This window comes from Canis lupus, chromosome 7, assembly GCF_003254725.2.
Source record: "Canis lupus dingo isolate Sandy chromosome 7, ASM325472v2, whole genome shotgun sequence".
NCBI classification, from domain to species: Eukaryota; Metazoa; Chordata; class Mammalia; order Carnivora; family Canidae; genus Canis; species Canis lupus.
In genome coordinates this window covers 10,818,981-10,834,920 of record NC_064249.1, presented here as the reverse complement: position 1 = coordinate 10,834,920, position 15,940 = coordinate 10,818,981, and the positions used below count along the sequence as shown (strand labels likewise).

Below are 15,940 nucleotides of genomic sequence, written 5' to 3'. Positions count from 1 at the left end.
GGCTCAATAAAAAATTTCAATTCAAAAAAAAAGCAGCCACAATGCTCAGACACACCAATATCTGTGAGAAGTAATCACTGACCACCAAATGGTAAAGAAAAAAACAAATGTAACTTAGAATCACATACAGCATTCAGGGACAAATAATCCTATCAATATTTCCTGAGCAAAAAGAAAGATGGGGAATTGTTTCAGACCTCTCTAATTACAAAGCCAAAAAGTATTAACACCATAAGGAAGATTTCTTCACAAAACTTATGAAAAGAAGAAGGCTAGGTGTTTAAATCATCAAACAGCTTTGAAAAGTGGGAAAATCTCACATTAGACACATAATACCATCTATGTAAATGTAAAATTCATGAACTGGATGATACAATATGCATTTTGTAAAGACAAAAGATATATCAAACACATTAAAATATTTGCCTATGGGTGAGAGGAAGAAAAATGTCTTTACTGACTGGTAACAGATTGATGAACTGAAGATTATGATCCAATCAACACTACTCCTGAGGTCCAAGACAAAAACAAAAAATATACGATTTAGAGTCAGACAAATCTGGGATCAAATTCCAGTTCCTCCACTTACAGGCTTGATCTCCTCTACAATATGGGGAATAAAATGCCCTGCCTGACTGGCTCTGATGGACATCAAATCAGAACACGGCAAGAACTTCATAATAAAAAGTTCATTCCTTTTCTCCCTTATCAGAGAATTTAACTATCTTGAGAGGTCCCACCTAAGAATTCCAGACAGGTAAGGTTTCCAATTTCTTACCACTTTATTCTCCAGTTTTCAAGATATATAAATTTGGTGAAATCTCTTGGTACTTTTCATTAATTTAGAATAGTGTTGCTGTCCAACAGAACTTTCTTTGATCATGGAAAGAAAGAAATGTTCCTTATCTGCAGTGTTCAACACAGTACCCTTGGCCACATGCATGTGCATTGCTACTGAACCTGAAACATGACTAATGCAACTGAAGAACTGAATTTTTTATTCTATTTCACTTAAATTAATTTAAATAAAAATAGCCACATGATTGATCCTTACTGTATTAGACAACACAGATTTAGAATAAAAGGCTAGAACTAATGACCATAAAATTATTCAAATACTGAATTTTATTTTTTTTAATATTTTATTTATCTATTTGACAGAGAGAGAGCACAGCAGAAGGAGGGGAAGAGGGAGAAGCAGGCTCCCCAAGGAGCAGGGAGCCCAATACGGGATTTGATCCCAGGACCCCCGGATCATGACCTGAGCTGAAGGCAGATGCTTAACAGACTGAGCCACCCAGGCACCCTCAAATACTGAATTTTAGCTATTACTTTCAAATACTAACACCCCCAATATCACACATACCTTTCTAAAACTATGATAGTGTTTCACATAATTAATGATTTAATTTTGGTTACTATGAGTTTTTCTTAAATTTTTGTAAAATATGCTAATGAGAAGTCAGAAATAATCAATCCACTAATAATCCACCCACCAATAACAGTCAACATATGATCACTGGCAACAAAGTTTATTCAGGTGCACTTGGCATTCTACAAGTTTTCTTTTGTGGAAAATTGGTAAGATTTACTAATTTACAACTCAATCACTTTGTAAACATATGAAGATATCTTACTATTTTAAATATTCTTCCTCTACACATGCAAATGATCTTTTTGTGGCCAAAGAATTATTTCCTGATTTGGAGTGCAATTAGAAGTATCACATTTTGGATTTTCTTCAGGTAAGCCATTCCTGGAAATCAAATATAAGTATATTGCATAAGCAAAAATACATTAGCCATCCCTAACAATATCCAAAAATTTTCTTAAGTTTATTTATTTTTAGTAATCTCTTCACCCAACGTGGGGCTCAAACCCATAACTGCAAGATCAAGAGTTGCACACTCTTCTGACTGAGCCAGCCAGGTGGCCATACCCACAATTTTAAAATCATCTTATCGGAAATAACCAATTTGATTATGATTTGTCATCTGTAGTCTCAGTGGCTCATGAAGTTCTCTGTGCGGCTGCTACAATGGTGAGCAAAGCCCCTGCCTTCACATCTTCCCGGAGTGCACAGTCTTACAAAATGTGTAACTGGGGGTTACCTGGGAGGGGCAAGGAGGAAATGCAGAGTGGAGAAGAGAAGGAGGGTTGTATTTCCCAAATTTCTAGTATATCAAACAACAGCAGTATGCTAAGCAGTGGGTTGGGAAGCACTTTATCCTAGACCCTTTCCTGACACTGGAGGCTTGCTATCCACACCACAGTGGCATCCCTGAAGCCGTCAAGAACAGCTGAGGGACTTTTAATGTTTTCATGAAAATCAATTATTCACAGTATAGAAAATTCAGAAAACCAAAGCTTAAGTATTCTTAAACTACCTAAGTGAAGGTCTTTAATTTAAGCTTATAAGAACTTCTCTTCACCCTCAAATACTTCTCATGTGAAGGGGGTGGGGGATCTACTCAGGCGGAGTTCAGAAAATTAAATCAAAAACTATTTGCTGAGTATTAACTATCCCTTTCCCAAAGAGTATAAGCAAAACTTAGTGAAAATTATGTCTGGAAAGTATAAAACTATACCTTCCTGATTCTCCTCTTTCCTCCTTGGTCTTTGCTTCTCTTTTGCAGGTTCCTCTTCCTCCTCCTATCCCCCAACAATCTGTGAGCACTCCAAGAATCAGTCCTGGACTGTGCTGTTTACTCTCCTTTTCAGTATGAAAAGAGAAAATCTATACCAGTACTGTGCTAGGCATAGAGAGGGGGAAAAAATCTGATTTTGTAGATTTATAATTGCAAAGCATTTTCTTAATGATTCATTTTATTCCCTCAACAACTTATGAACTAGGCAGGAGTGGTTATTATGAGTCCCCCTTTTACCAATGAGAAAACAAGATCTAGAGACTTGTATAAGGTCCCATGACTATCCGCCTTTAGATCTGGAATTAGAACTTGGATTTCTGACTCCTGGTCCAGTGTTCTTTCCACTGTACTATACTGTATCCTTCAAATTATCTGTAATATTTTCAGTAATAATTAAGTTTACTTACCTCCACAAGCCCTATCACCATTAGGTTTTATTTATTCTTCCACTTATTCATTCAACAAATATTAGTGCCTATTCCACTTCTGCATATTGAACTATAAATAGAAAATACAACTGGGTCTGATTTCTACACCACTATATTATAAAAATATAATCACCTGGCAAATACATTATAGCAAGTTCAACCACGTGGCGCCCCACTATAAGAGATTCAGTATTTCCACATGTGTAACCTTCTTTAAATAGTTAGGAATGTGTCCTCTGAGATGGAAACCAAAAAACACAAAAGGGTTTTAGTTAGAATAACATGAGCCCAAATATCCAACTCTTTCTATGTAATTCTGTTCATGAGGAACATAGAATTAGTGAGAAACAAGAATATCAATCAGAAATCTAAAGAAAGAACATGATTATAATGAAAATGAACAAACTGAGTGCTCAGACCCAGATTTTTATAACTTATAAAGCTCTATTAATAATCATCTCAACAATTAAAAAAATAAAACCACTATAAATTCCCTCTGATATAGGTTGCTAACTATCATTTAGTCACTTTTCTGGGGGTGAATTTTAATATTTTGTCATAAGATGTAGCCAATAAATGCCACAAAGGATGGAATTTAAAGCAGTATTCCTGGGCAGCCCCAGGAATACTGGGCAGTGTGGCTCTGTGGTTTAGTGCCGCCTTCGGCCCAGGGCGTGATCTTGGAGACCCGGGATCAAGTCCCACGTCAGGCTCCCTGCATGGAGCCTGCTTCTCTCCCTCTGCCTATGTCTCTGTCTGTCTGTCTGTCTCTCTCTCTCTCTCGTGGATAAATAAATAAAATCTTTTTAAAAATTTAAAAAAATAAAGCAGTATTCCTTTTGTTTAAATTTCATAAATTTCCACTGTAAGCATTACCTATCACTAGTATGATACTATACATGTATCTCTCAGAGCCTCTTGGTATAGAGAATTCTATTACCAAGTGATCTTCAAAATTATTACCCTAAAGCAGTGCTTCACAAATCGTGCTGTATGGAATATCAATATTCTCTAAAATCAGTGCTTTCAAAGGAAAGGCTTAAGGACCAATTCAGTTTATCTTTGTTTACAAAAGAAACATTTTTTACAGAATTTCTCAAGCCCTTTAATATATTATCATGCATAGTAAATCTCGAAAAGGAAGATGCAGTATCTATCCACTTGACTTTTTATGTCCATCATAGGTTATCTATTATTTTATTTATTTAGTGCAACACCCACTAAATGTGGAATACAGTTGGGAAACACTGCTGCAATGCTTGTAGTCTATCTGCCCCTGTTAATGCCAACAGTAAGTTCTGAGTTTAGGAAAACAAATAAAGGCTTACAGTGAAGGTCACTATCTCTTACTGTGCTAAGAAATTAAGTCCTCTACTTCATTTAATCACCACAACAATCCTGCCTGGTAGGATGAGATAACCAAGCCCAAGAGCACACAGTAACATACTAATACTAATCATATTAATCAGTTACAGGCAAGACTGGATCTCAAAACTCCATGATTCCAAACAAAGTACTCCTAGGACACAAATAAATCAGCCCTCCTAAAGATTAAAATTCCAAGTATGCAAGTAATATTCCTGATGCCTGTTAGATGAACCCATTCTGTCTTTTACAGAGAAATGTAAGTTGACCAAAAATAGCAGCTAAAGAAGTGCTTTGACAGAAGAGAAGGAGCTACAAAGAAAGGAGTTTGATTACAGTCCTTGAAAAAGCCATGAACTGCTTTTTGCCAGTTTAGTGATAAACCAAAGAGAAAGCAACCATAAAACAAGCCCTCTTTCCTATCTATAAAACAAAGACCTGAGATTAGGGCTTGCCCTATCTCAGACCCATAATAATCAACAGATCATATAGTCATTAGGTCCTCTAGATCCTTTTCAGAGTGCTAACTTATTTTATCCACCTCTTTAAAAAAAAGATTTTATTTATTTATTCATGAGAGACAGAGAAGCAGAGACATGGGCAGAGGTAGAAGCAGGCTCCATGCAGGGAGCCCGATGCGGGACTCAATCCTGGACCCCAGGATCACGCCCTGAGCTGAAGGCAGATGCTCAACCGCTGAGCCACTGAGGCGTTCCTTTATCTACCTCTTAATAAGTATTTCCAACTTCCCTTAAAAGTCAAGTCTAAAATACTCATTTATCTAATTACCATCATAATTATGACTTGAAATAACCCTCTTAACTCAATCCCACACAAAAGAATTGTCTTCTTCATAAGATTGAAAGATAGCTTCTGGAAAACAGAACTACAAAAATCAGTCAAATCTATTATATCGCCTACAAAAATGGACCACAAAATAAGTCCCTTTAGAACCAAGTAGAAATGAGTTAAATATAGATCTTAAGAAGCTACTTTTATGAAAAACTTATTATAGTCAAATCTTCTGATGGCTGTTCAGCTACCAGCTTGGTAAATGAGCTAAGAGGATAAAGGGTTAGCAAAAGTAACATTAAAAAAAACTAAGTGTCAAGATACAAATAATCAAACATGAAAAAAGGGCGGGGAGGGGCGAGCCACATGCCCACTCTTCATCTCTCAAAGATACGACTCTCCAAATGTGGGATGGGAATAATTGGATATACAAAAATGTAAGGCTACACTACACTGAACATTTCCCATTGTGGTGATTAGGTAAACCAAATGGCACATTCATCAATGCAATGTACACAATCCTGACTTTCAGGCATTTGACTTTCATAAAATCCATAGTTTCATATAAACATACTGACACCTTTAAGCTGCATTTCATACATACACACACACCCCTCTGGCAAGAATAGTAGGTACCTCATAGCACCCAGCTCACATAGGCAAGTGTCCTCTTACCAAATTCAACCTCCCTCCCACCCCATCACCTGCATCTAGTTCCTCTCTCCCTCTTTTCCCTGCAGAGCTGCAGGTGTCACTGGTTGGCAGGAATGTTTGGATTGGTTAATCACCCACCAACCAGGCAGTCTGGACCCAAGAGACAGCACCTGCACAATCCATAATTAGACATTTTATAACACTGTTTATTTAGTTCTCTGGAATGAAAGAACTTCCGCACAAGATAGATAAGTCAATGGGAAAAAAAATTAGACATTCCACTTTCTAACAAGTTTTAACAACAGTTGGGACACCTGGGTGGCTCAGCGGCTGAGCATCTGCCTTAGGCTCAGGGCATAATCCCAGGTTCTAGGATCAAGTCCCACATTAGGCTCCCTGTGAGGAGCCTGCTTCTCCCTCTGTCTATGCCTCTGCCTCTCTCTGTGTGTCTTTCATGAATAAATAAAATCTTTTTTTAAAAAAGTTTTAACAAAAGTAATACATTGAAAGGAATAATTGCTTTCTATACCATTCAAATCCCAAAATCTAATGAGAGAATTAAGAAACAGTAACAGCAAGTTACCTTTGGATACTCAATAAATGTTGCTTTTCTCACTTCAAATTTACCAACTATAATGGCACCACTCTAAGGTAAACTATTTTCTAATCTAATTTTGAGGAAAATAAAAAATCATTAAAATCTTAATATCTGAGCATATAAGTTGTCAATAAACAGAATGAAAACAGGATTGGGGGATCCCTGGGTGGCGCAGCGGTTTGGCGCCTGCCTTTGGCCCAGGGCGAGATCCTGGAGACCCGGGATCAAATCCCACATCGGGCTCCCGCTGCATGGAGCCTGCTTCTCCCTCTGCCTATGTCTCTGCCTCTCTCTCTTTCTCTCTCTGAATATCATAAATAAATAAAAATAAAAAAATAAAAAAAATAAAAAAAAAAAAAAACAGGATTGGTTTACATTTTTTAAGACCTGCTTACTAGGGGGCACCTGGGTGGCTCAGTTATTAAGCGTCGGACCTGATTTGGGCTCAGGTCAGGATCTCAGGGTCATGCTCAGTCTAGAGTTCACTTGAGATTCTCTTTGTCTCTGTTCCTCTGCCTCTCCCCCTGTTCACATTCTCTCTAAATAAATAAATAAAATCTTTCTTTTTAAAATTCTGCTTACTAAAGTTTTCTGAATATGAGATAGTTTTCTACTAAACAGAATTAAGTAAAAAACAAAGGAAAAGTAGAATAAAACAAGGTGCTTAAAAAACTGAACAATTTGAGAGCCATGAGTTTTTAAAAATTTTAATCATAAATACATTTTTTCAACAAATTAATCTCCCTCCCTACCCTTGTAACTACTCCATTTGCTGAAAATATTTCCAAAGTAAGCCAACACCAACTATTTTTTCAAGAAACCTTCATGGTGCTACTGACTTAACTAAAAACTATTAATTCGCACTGCTTTGACATTAGACATTTGTAATAATGTAAGCAGTTAAGGGTTTAAAATTTAGTAGGCTTTTATTCCCTTATAGTGACTTAAAGTTTTACTTGAAATGTTTATGAATATACAATACTTTCAAAATAAAAAGCTATTAAAACCAAAAATTAAAACTCCACAGTGAATATCATACTTAAAAGACTGAATGCTTTCCTCCTAAGATCAAGAACAAGGCAAAGATGTCCACTTTCATCACTCCTATTCAACACTGGACTAGAAGTCCTAGCTAGAACAATAAGGCAAGAAAAAGAAAAGACATACTGGTTGGAAGGAAGAAATAAAACTATTCCTTTTGGCAAACGTGTATTGTCTATGTAGAAAAAAATGAAAACTGCCAAAAACTCCTAAAACAAATAACTTTGGAAAAGTCATAGGATATAACACAAAAATAAACCCAAATGTCTTAATACTAGCAATGAAAAATTGAAAATAAAAATTTTTTAAAGTTTTTTTTTAATCTACTGATTCCAGAAAGATAAGGAGCTCAAGAGAGAGCACAAGCAAGGGGAAGGGCAGAGGGAGAGGGAGAAGCAAGCTCCTTGCAGAGCAGGGAGCCTGACTCAGGGCTGGATCCCAGGACCCAACTAGCACAACCTGAGCTGAAGATAGACGTTTAGCAACTGAGCCACCCAGACACCTCCAAATCAAATTTTTAATGCCATTCACAGTAGCTACAAAAAGATGAAATACTAAGGAATATATCTAACAATAATGCCCAGAATCTGTATACTGAAAATTATAAAACACTGATGAAAGAAATCAAAGAACACCTAAAGTGATGCCAAGACATACTGTGTTCATTCACAGATGTGCAAATTCAACAGAGTAAAGATGTCAATTCTCCCCCAAAATTGACTCACAGATTTAGTAGAATTCTAATCAAAATGCCAACAGGATTTCTTATAGATATAGAGACCTGATCCTAAAATTGACATAGAAACACAAAGGAACTAGAATAGCCAAAACAATTTTGAAAAGAATAAAGTTGGAGGAATTGTATGGAATTGTATCCAATTTTAAGACTTTGTATAAACATAAACCTACAATAATGAAGACAGGGTGGTATGAAACAAAATAGAGAAACCAGAAACAAATCCACACATATATTGCTGATTGATTTTTGACAGAGATGCAAAAGCAATTAAATTTTTAAAAAGGTTTAGTCTCTTAAAGTGTTTTGTTGCAAGTGAACATCCATATGCAAAAACGAACCTCAGCCTAATCCTCACACCATATACAAAAATAAACTCAAAATGGAAATGTTAAATGCAAAACACTAAAACTTCTAGAATAAATCACTGGGGGGTGTGGGGGGGGGATTGGTGACCTGGAATTATAAAGAGTTTTTAGATATAATACTAAAAAGCACACTTCATACAAGAAAAAAAAATGAGACTTCACCAGAAGTAAAACTTTTTGGTTTATGAAAGACATGGTTAAGATCATGAAAAGATATGCCACACACTGGGAGAAAATATTTGCAATCACATATCTGACAAAAAAAACCCTTACATCCAAAACAAATACAGAATCTCAAAATTCAACAGTTAGAATACAAACCCAGTGAAAAAATGGGAAAAGACCATCTCAAAAGGTTAAAAACTGGATGATTCTATTTATACGACATTCTGAGAAAGGCAGAAGTAGAGTAGTAGGGAGCATATGGTCACCAAGGGGCTAAGAGGTGGGGAGAAGAGTCTGTAAAGGGGATAGCATGAGGGAGTATTAGGGGATAATGGAACTGTTCTGTTTCCAATGAAAATGGTGGGTATTTGACTCTATTGTGTAAAAATTCATAGAATTATATAAGTAAATTATATATAAATATATATATAAATTATATAAGTAAATTATATATCAATTTAAAAAGGAACACTTAAAAAAGAAAAATATTGCCTCTTTTCAGCCTTCTCTCAAATTCCTGCTATCATCCAGCTCTGTGCTAGGCACCATGAATACAAAAAGGCAGTCTGCCCTCAGAGAAGGAAGCAAACATTATGATAAAGGCTTTAATGGAGGAATACACAATACACATGGAGTTCTAGAACTAAGAAAGGCTTCCTGGAAAACATAGGGTAGAAGCTGACACTTTAGATGAGCAGGGATGGCAAAACAAAAGGGAAGAGCATTCTAGACATAGTAAACAGCATCTAACATAAAAAATATGTGAGAAAAGTGCTAACATACTTGGGAAGCTACAAATAATTCCTGTCTCTAGCACAAGCAGGCCTTACAAGAATACGGTCAGGAGTTGAAAGCAGGTTCCCTCCAACCAATACAAATAGTGTTTCCATTTAAAGCCTCGGGAATGGCAATTTTCAGATTCAAATCAAGCAAGCTAAGTATTTCTTCCATTCATTCTCTACTCCTCTTTGTTCACATTATCACAGTCACTGTATTCTCCATGTATCCGTCACTTTTGCCAAAGGCCCTGTGGGGACACACAGGCATCCCCAAACATGCACCCACAATATCTAATGAAATGTGTTTTATATAGGTATTCAACAGCACAGGTCTGGGATAAAAGCACTGTGACTGGGGCCAGTATACCTGTGTTCAAATCTAGATTCCACTATAGCCTAGCCATGTGACCCCAGGTAAGTTGCTTAACATCTCTGTGCTTTAATTTCCTCATTGAAAATGTGAGAATAATAATAGCACCTACTCATTGGCCTGCTGTGGAAAATGTGCTAATTTATATAAAGTGCTTAGAACAATGCTTGAGTCATAATTAGCACCATATAAGTGTTTGTTCTATAAAATGTGGACTAAATTGTGTGCTATCAAGAAAAATGAAAGGACCACCTGGGTGACTCAGTGGTTGAGCATCTGCCTTTGGCTCAGGTTGTGATCCTGGAGTCCCAGGATCGAATCCAACATCAGGCTCCCCACAGGAAGCCTGCTTCTCCATCTGCCTGTGTCTCTACCTCTCTCTCTGTGTGTCTCTTGTGAATAAGTAAAATGTTTTTTAAAAAAAGAAAAGAAAGAAAGGAAAAAGAAAAAAATGAAAGCAAATGTCCATACAAATACTTCTCAATAAATGTTCATGATAACTATATTCATAATAGCCAAATAACTCTAGTATAACCATACAATGAAATAAATACTGGGCAGCACACAACATAGATGAGCCTCAAGTAGTCATGTTGAGTTAAGAAGCCAAACCAAGAAACAATGTGCATAGGGTATAATTCCATTTATATCAAATTCTAGAAAATACAACCTACAGTGACAGAAAACTGACCAGTGGTTGCCTAGGGATAGGGGGTGGGGAGGAGGAACTGAATGCAAAGGAGCATGAGGGAACTTCTCCAGCGAGGACTGTGGCAGCGATTACACAACTATACACATTTGTCACAACTCATCAAACCATACGCTTAAAATTGATGAGCTCGATTGTACATAAAGTATGCCTCGGTTTAAACAAAATATAGTCATAAGACAACACTGCCGTTTAAAAATAAAAGCATACCGCTTGCTTTCCATACTCATGGAAAAAATACGGGCAAAAATTACCATTCACTTAATGTTGTTGGGAAATCTATATTACAATAAGAGTTTTGTAAACATAGCATGATGAAACAACCAAAAACGTTGCTAATGGCTCTTTTATATCTGTCTTCTTTAACTAAAGAAACAAAGGAAATCTATAAAAGAATTTTCCAATTCTTAATTGAAATATTTTAGATAGAAATTCATAAACAACACAGAATTTAACTAGGAAATCTGTTAGCAAGCCTGTAACTGGCCAAAGGTTATCCAACCCTGCTAGGTTCCAGAGAATTGCAAAACAAAATGTCAAGGAGTTTTTAAAAGATGAGAGAGTTCTTATGCTACCTAAAATTTAATAATGGTACTTCCCTCATTCTAATTCTACTTTCACATAAAGTACCCTGTAAGGATCAAGAACATAGGGACTGTTCCCTAAAGCTACAAGTAAAGTAGTAGTAGAAAACACTGAGCAGACATCCCTAATATTTATCTCATGAAGTTCTCTCAGGGGAGCACTACTTACTTGGTTAATTCTCCTGAGGAAAGATGTTTTTCTCCCTAAGTCTCAAAAAATAATAAGTATTTTACTTGTTTTATAATATTAAGCAGTTATTTTTTAAAAGTCTATCTCCTTGTTGACCCTCAAGCCTTAAAATTAAAAAAACAGGAGCAGTTCAGTCAGTTAAGCAACTAACTTTTGATTTTAAATCAGGTCATGATCTCTGAATCATAACATAAGATCCAGTGCTTCAGTGGGTTAAGCGGCTGCCTTAGGCTCAGATCATGATCCCAGGATCCTGGGATAGAGCCCCACATTGGGCTCCCTGCTCAGCAGGGAGTCTGCTTCTCCCTTTCCCCCCTGCTTATGCACTCCCTCGTGCTCTCTCTCTCTCAAATAATTAAAAATTTTTAAATCTTTTTAAAAAATTAAAAAAACAAACTTTGTAACATAAGCAAAAAATGAGGAAATAGCCATTTACAAGGAGAAAAAAGACAGCGTAAGCAATTTCCAAGTTCGAAAAACCACAGTGAAAAAAAAAAAAAAAACCACAGTAATATGCAGCATGCATATTATACAGAGTTGGTTACTTTTTTTCTTTTCTTTAAAGATTTTTTATTTATTTATTCATGAGACACACAGAGAGAGGCAGAGTCATAGGCAGAAGGAGAAGCAGGACCCCACAAGGAACCTGATGTGGGACTCGATCCCAGCATGCTGGGATCCCAGCACGCAGAGCCAAAGGCAGATACTTAACTACTGAGCCACCCAGGCATCCCCAGACTTGGTTACTTCTAAGGCATTGTGCTACTTCAGGTTCTAACTTATGTTGTCATAAGTTAACTGTTATCATAAAAATTAGCGCACAGCTTAAGAAAAGATATTTGAGATGTAAATTAGGCTAACCTTTCCTTCTATGAAGACTACAAGTAGTAATCATACTCAGTATTTCCTGTTCAAGTTCCACACACACGCACACCTCCAGGCCTTCATGTGCTCTATTCCTCCTATTCACCCATCTACTTACGATGCCCTCTCCTTTTATCCCACCTGTCTGGATTCTTTCCGTATTTCACCTTCTTAACTGGTACATATTCCCTGATCCCTTGAGACAAAGCAATCTCTGTCGTCTGAAATCCCAGAGCTCTTCTCTAAAGTCACTTACATCATTTAACATTTTACATCTTATACTACACTCCTTTAAGCCCAGTTAACTTTTTCTACTATAAGCATCCTTGAAAGAAATGCACGTGCTTTATTCAGCCTTGTATCCCTCATAGCATTTAGTGCCTGGAACTAAACATTGATTGGATGTGCTGCCTAGAATGGGGAAGAAAACATTCAACAATATTTTTTTCAACATTGTGTGCCATACATTGCCTTGGGTGATATAAAAGGAAACAAATACAATGCTATAGACCTACCATAAATCTACTAAGAAACACAGACATGTAAACAGATAGATATAAGTGTGGTGTTATCATAAGGGATGAATAGGGTGCTGTGAAAGGAACATTATGTACGTTGAAAATTGTTCTAATTCCATAAAGAATGTTAGAAAACTATAGACTTTGAAGGGCCCGATAACTAGAAAGGTTTCAAGAATGGGATAATAAAGATCCCTTCATTTTAACCTGAAAAAATTTCTTAACCTGGAACACTCCCACCTATGCAACAACCTTACTTGCATAGCCGGAAGAGTAACAAATTTCACTCTATTCCCAGTATACTCCTCTGAGATAACCAGGCCTGGTCTTATCTTTAAACAAATTTGCAGGCGCACCTGGGTGGTTCAGTTAAATGTCTGCCTTCAGCTTAGGTCATGATCCTGGAGTCTTATGATCCAGCACCCCCCCCCCCTCCAGCTCCCTGCTCAGTGGGGAGTCTGTTTCTCCCTCTCCCCCGCTCCTCCCCCCACTGTGTGCTCTCGCTCTCTCTCTCAAATAAATAAAATCTTTTAAAAAAATTTTGCTCCTCTCATCTTCTCACATTTGTCTGAATTGTGGACCCCTTCCATAAACCATGTACCACTTACATGCCCCGAACTTTGTTTATATACCTATCCTTTAAGGTTCTTCTCAAATTCTATTTCCTGAGCTCTCCAACACACAGGATTATGCTATCTTCCAAATGTATATTGTGCTATTACTACTATCTTGTACCTTTTAAAGATTTTATTTATTTATTCACTAGAGACACACAGAGAGAGAGAAGCAGAGACACAGGCAGAGGGAGAAGCAGGCTCCATGCAGGAAACCTGATGCAGGACTCGATCCCAGGACTCCAGGATCATGCCCTGGGCCAAAGGCAGTGCTAAACCACTGAGCCACTGGGGCTGCCCTGTGCCTCTCTTTTTTTAACAACTAATAATAATGATAAAATCAATTCTTAACTTTTTATATAACTTGGAATTAAGCAGAACTGGTCTCAAATCCCAACGCGCACCTGCTTTATGATGTGAAGTTGGTCAAGTTATGAAACTTCCTTGAACCTCAGTTTCTTCATCATTAACATTAGGATTCAATTGGGTAATGTGTACAACATGCCTGATATACACAGATACCCATACATACGTACATCACATACATTCAGACTTATTTTTGTTGTCATTCTTTTCCAACAAGGGAGATGCAAACTCTCTTTAAAACCCAAGGCAGGGGCAGCCCGGGTGGCTCAGTGGTTTAGTGCTGCCTTCAGCCCAGGGCCTGATCCTGGAGACCCGGGATCGAGTCCCACATCAGGGTCCCTGCATGGAGCCTGCTTCTCCCTCTGCCTGTGCCTCTGCCTCTGTGTGTGTGTGTGTGTCTCATGAATGAATAAATAAAATAAAATAAAATAAAATAAAATAAAATAAAATAAAACCAAGGCAAAGGCAATAAAACACAAAGTGGAAATAAATAAATAAATAAATAAATAAATAAATAAATAAAAAAAACACAAAGTGTGTACTAAAAATTGTTTAGCTAAAAAATAAATAAAATAAAATTGTTTAGCTGATGTAAATAAAGGAGCTTCACAACTTTTACACAGGCCCTCGAAACAACTCACACAGACACTCCCAGTGGAATTTTTATGTCTCCTTCTACTGCAAATCATGGAAAAACTCACGAAAAAAAAAAAAAAAAAAAAGCCAGACATAGAGGGCCTAGACTGCTGACCCTCACAGTGACATCCTTCTCAAGAGTCTGTCTGCCTACAAAGCTGACACTGTCTAAAACGTCAACGTGAAGAAATAATATTTTATTACATAAATCAGATTAAATTAGTTTTTCAATCTACACGATCTCGGGGAAGCCAGCAAAACCACTTCTGCAGATTTCAGCCTTAGGAAAAGAAAAGTACCAATGGGATAGGGTCTGAGTCATCCACTGAAAGCATCAGCGCCTGCCCCACCCTGGAAGGCAGGCACCGCGGCGACCTTCCAGGGCACAGCCTGGAGCATCCGCCGCCCAGCCTCCACCCCAGTCTTCCAGGGGTCCCCACCTCCCACGCAGGGCCGGGCACCCGGCGCACCCAGTCCCGCGCCAGGCTCTGACCCAGGGTCAAGCACCACCCCCCCCCAGGGTCCATACCCTGGGTCCCTCGCGCCCCCAATTCGGGGTTCTCCGCCCTCCCGACACCCGCACTCACCCGGGCGGTGACCTTATACACCGTGTAGCCCCTGGGATGTCGCTGGGGCTCGGTGACAGTGTAGAAACGGGCCAGGTCGCCACCCCGCTCCCGGGGAGAGGTCATCCTCCCGCCGCCGAGGCCAGCCGAGGCCGCCGGCCGGGGACCATGAGGGCAACCCGGCGCCGCCGCGGACCGGGATCCCCCCGCAAACAGCGGGCGACGCGGCGAGGGGGCGGTGGCTGCTCGGCGGCACTCCGCCGCGCGCCTCTGCTTCCGGGTCGCCTGAGAAGCTTCCGGGTCAGGCCCGTTCCAGCGTCCTGGGGGAGGGGAGACTCCACGCGAGGCGCTGGCCGGCGCGTCCCAGCCTGGGTCCCGCAGGTGGCCGCGGATGATGAGGTCGTCGCACCGCCGCTCGGGTCGCTGCGGAACCCGAGACTTCTCCACTAAATCTCGATGCGCTAGCTCCGGAAACCTCCTAGATTTTACGAGCGCTGTTAGAGCCAGGACACACAGGTGAGACCTGGGTGCTCCGCGCCCCCGCCCCGCCCGTGGGCACCTTACCTGGAGTCGTGAAGGGGCGGAGGGATCGCCCAGCCTAGCATCGTCTTTCCTTACTTACTCACGGCCTGTCGTTGGAAATACCCACAGCAACACCTGAACTCTAGCAGGCACAGCGCTTCTACCTAAGACAAACCCCGTCCACGTGTGCACCTGTCCCCCCATCTCCACAGCAGCCCTCAACCCTCTATCAATCTTAGAATTCAGCCCTTCGGGTTCTAAAAGCTGGAACCTGCGTCTAACTGGAAAAAACAAAAACAAAAAATCACACGACCTCTGAAAACTCCTATGAAGATAGTTTTTAAATGCATTTGGTTGCTATCCAGTGTTTGGCAATTCCTTTACCTTTGCTTGGTCAGGGTTTTCTCATTTCCCTATTAACATTCTT

General features: G+C 39.0%; 1 protein-coding gene across 6 annotated transcripts in view; it reads right to left on the bottom strand.

The window, feature by feature from the left end:
- Window positions 1–15,272, bottom strand: part of RPS6KC1 (ribosomal protein S6 kinase C1) — a 177,545-nt gene extending 162,273 nt beyond the window's left edge. For 4 of the 6 annotated variants that reach the window (XM_025429900.3, XM_025429903.3, XM_025429904.3 and 1 more), the window contains exon 1: window positions 15,013–15,272. In XM_025429900.3, coding sequence (XP_025285685.1) covers window positions 15,013–15,117 — 105 coding nt within the window. In that variant the 5' untranslated portion in view covers window positions 15,118–15,272. Of the gene's footprint in view, window positions 1–1,637; window positions 1,757–15,012 lie in introns of all 6 variants that reach the window. The other 2 variants (XM_025429902.3, XM_035719240.2) reach the window with 2 other exon arrangements.
- Window positions 15,273–15,940: the final 668 nt, after the last annotated feature.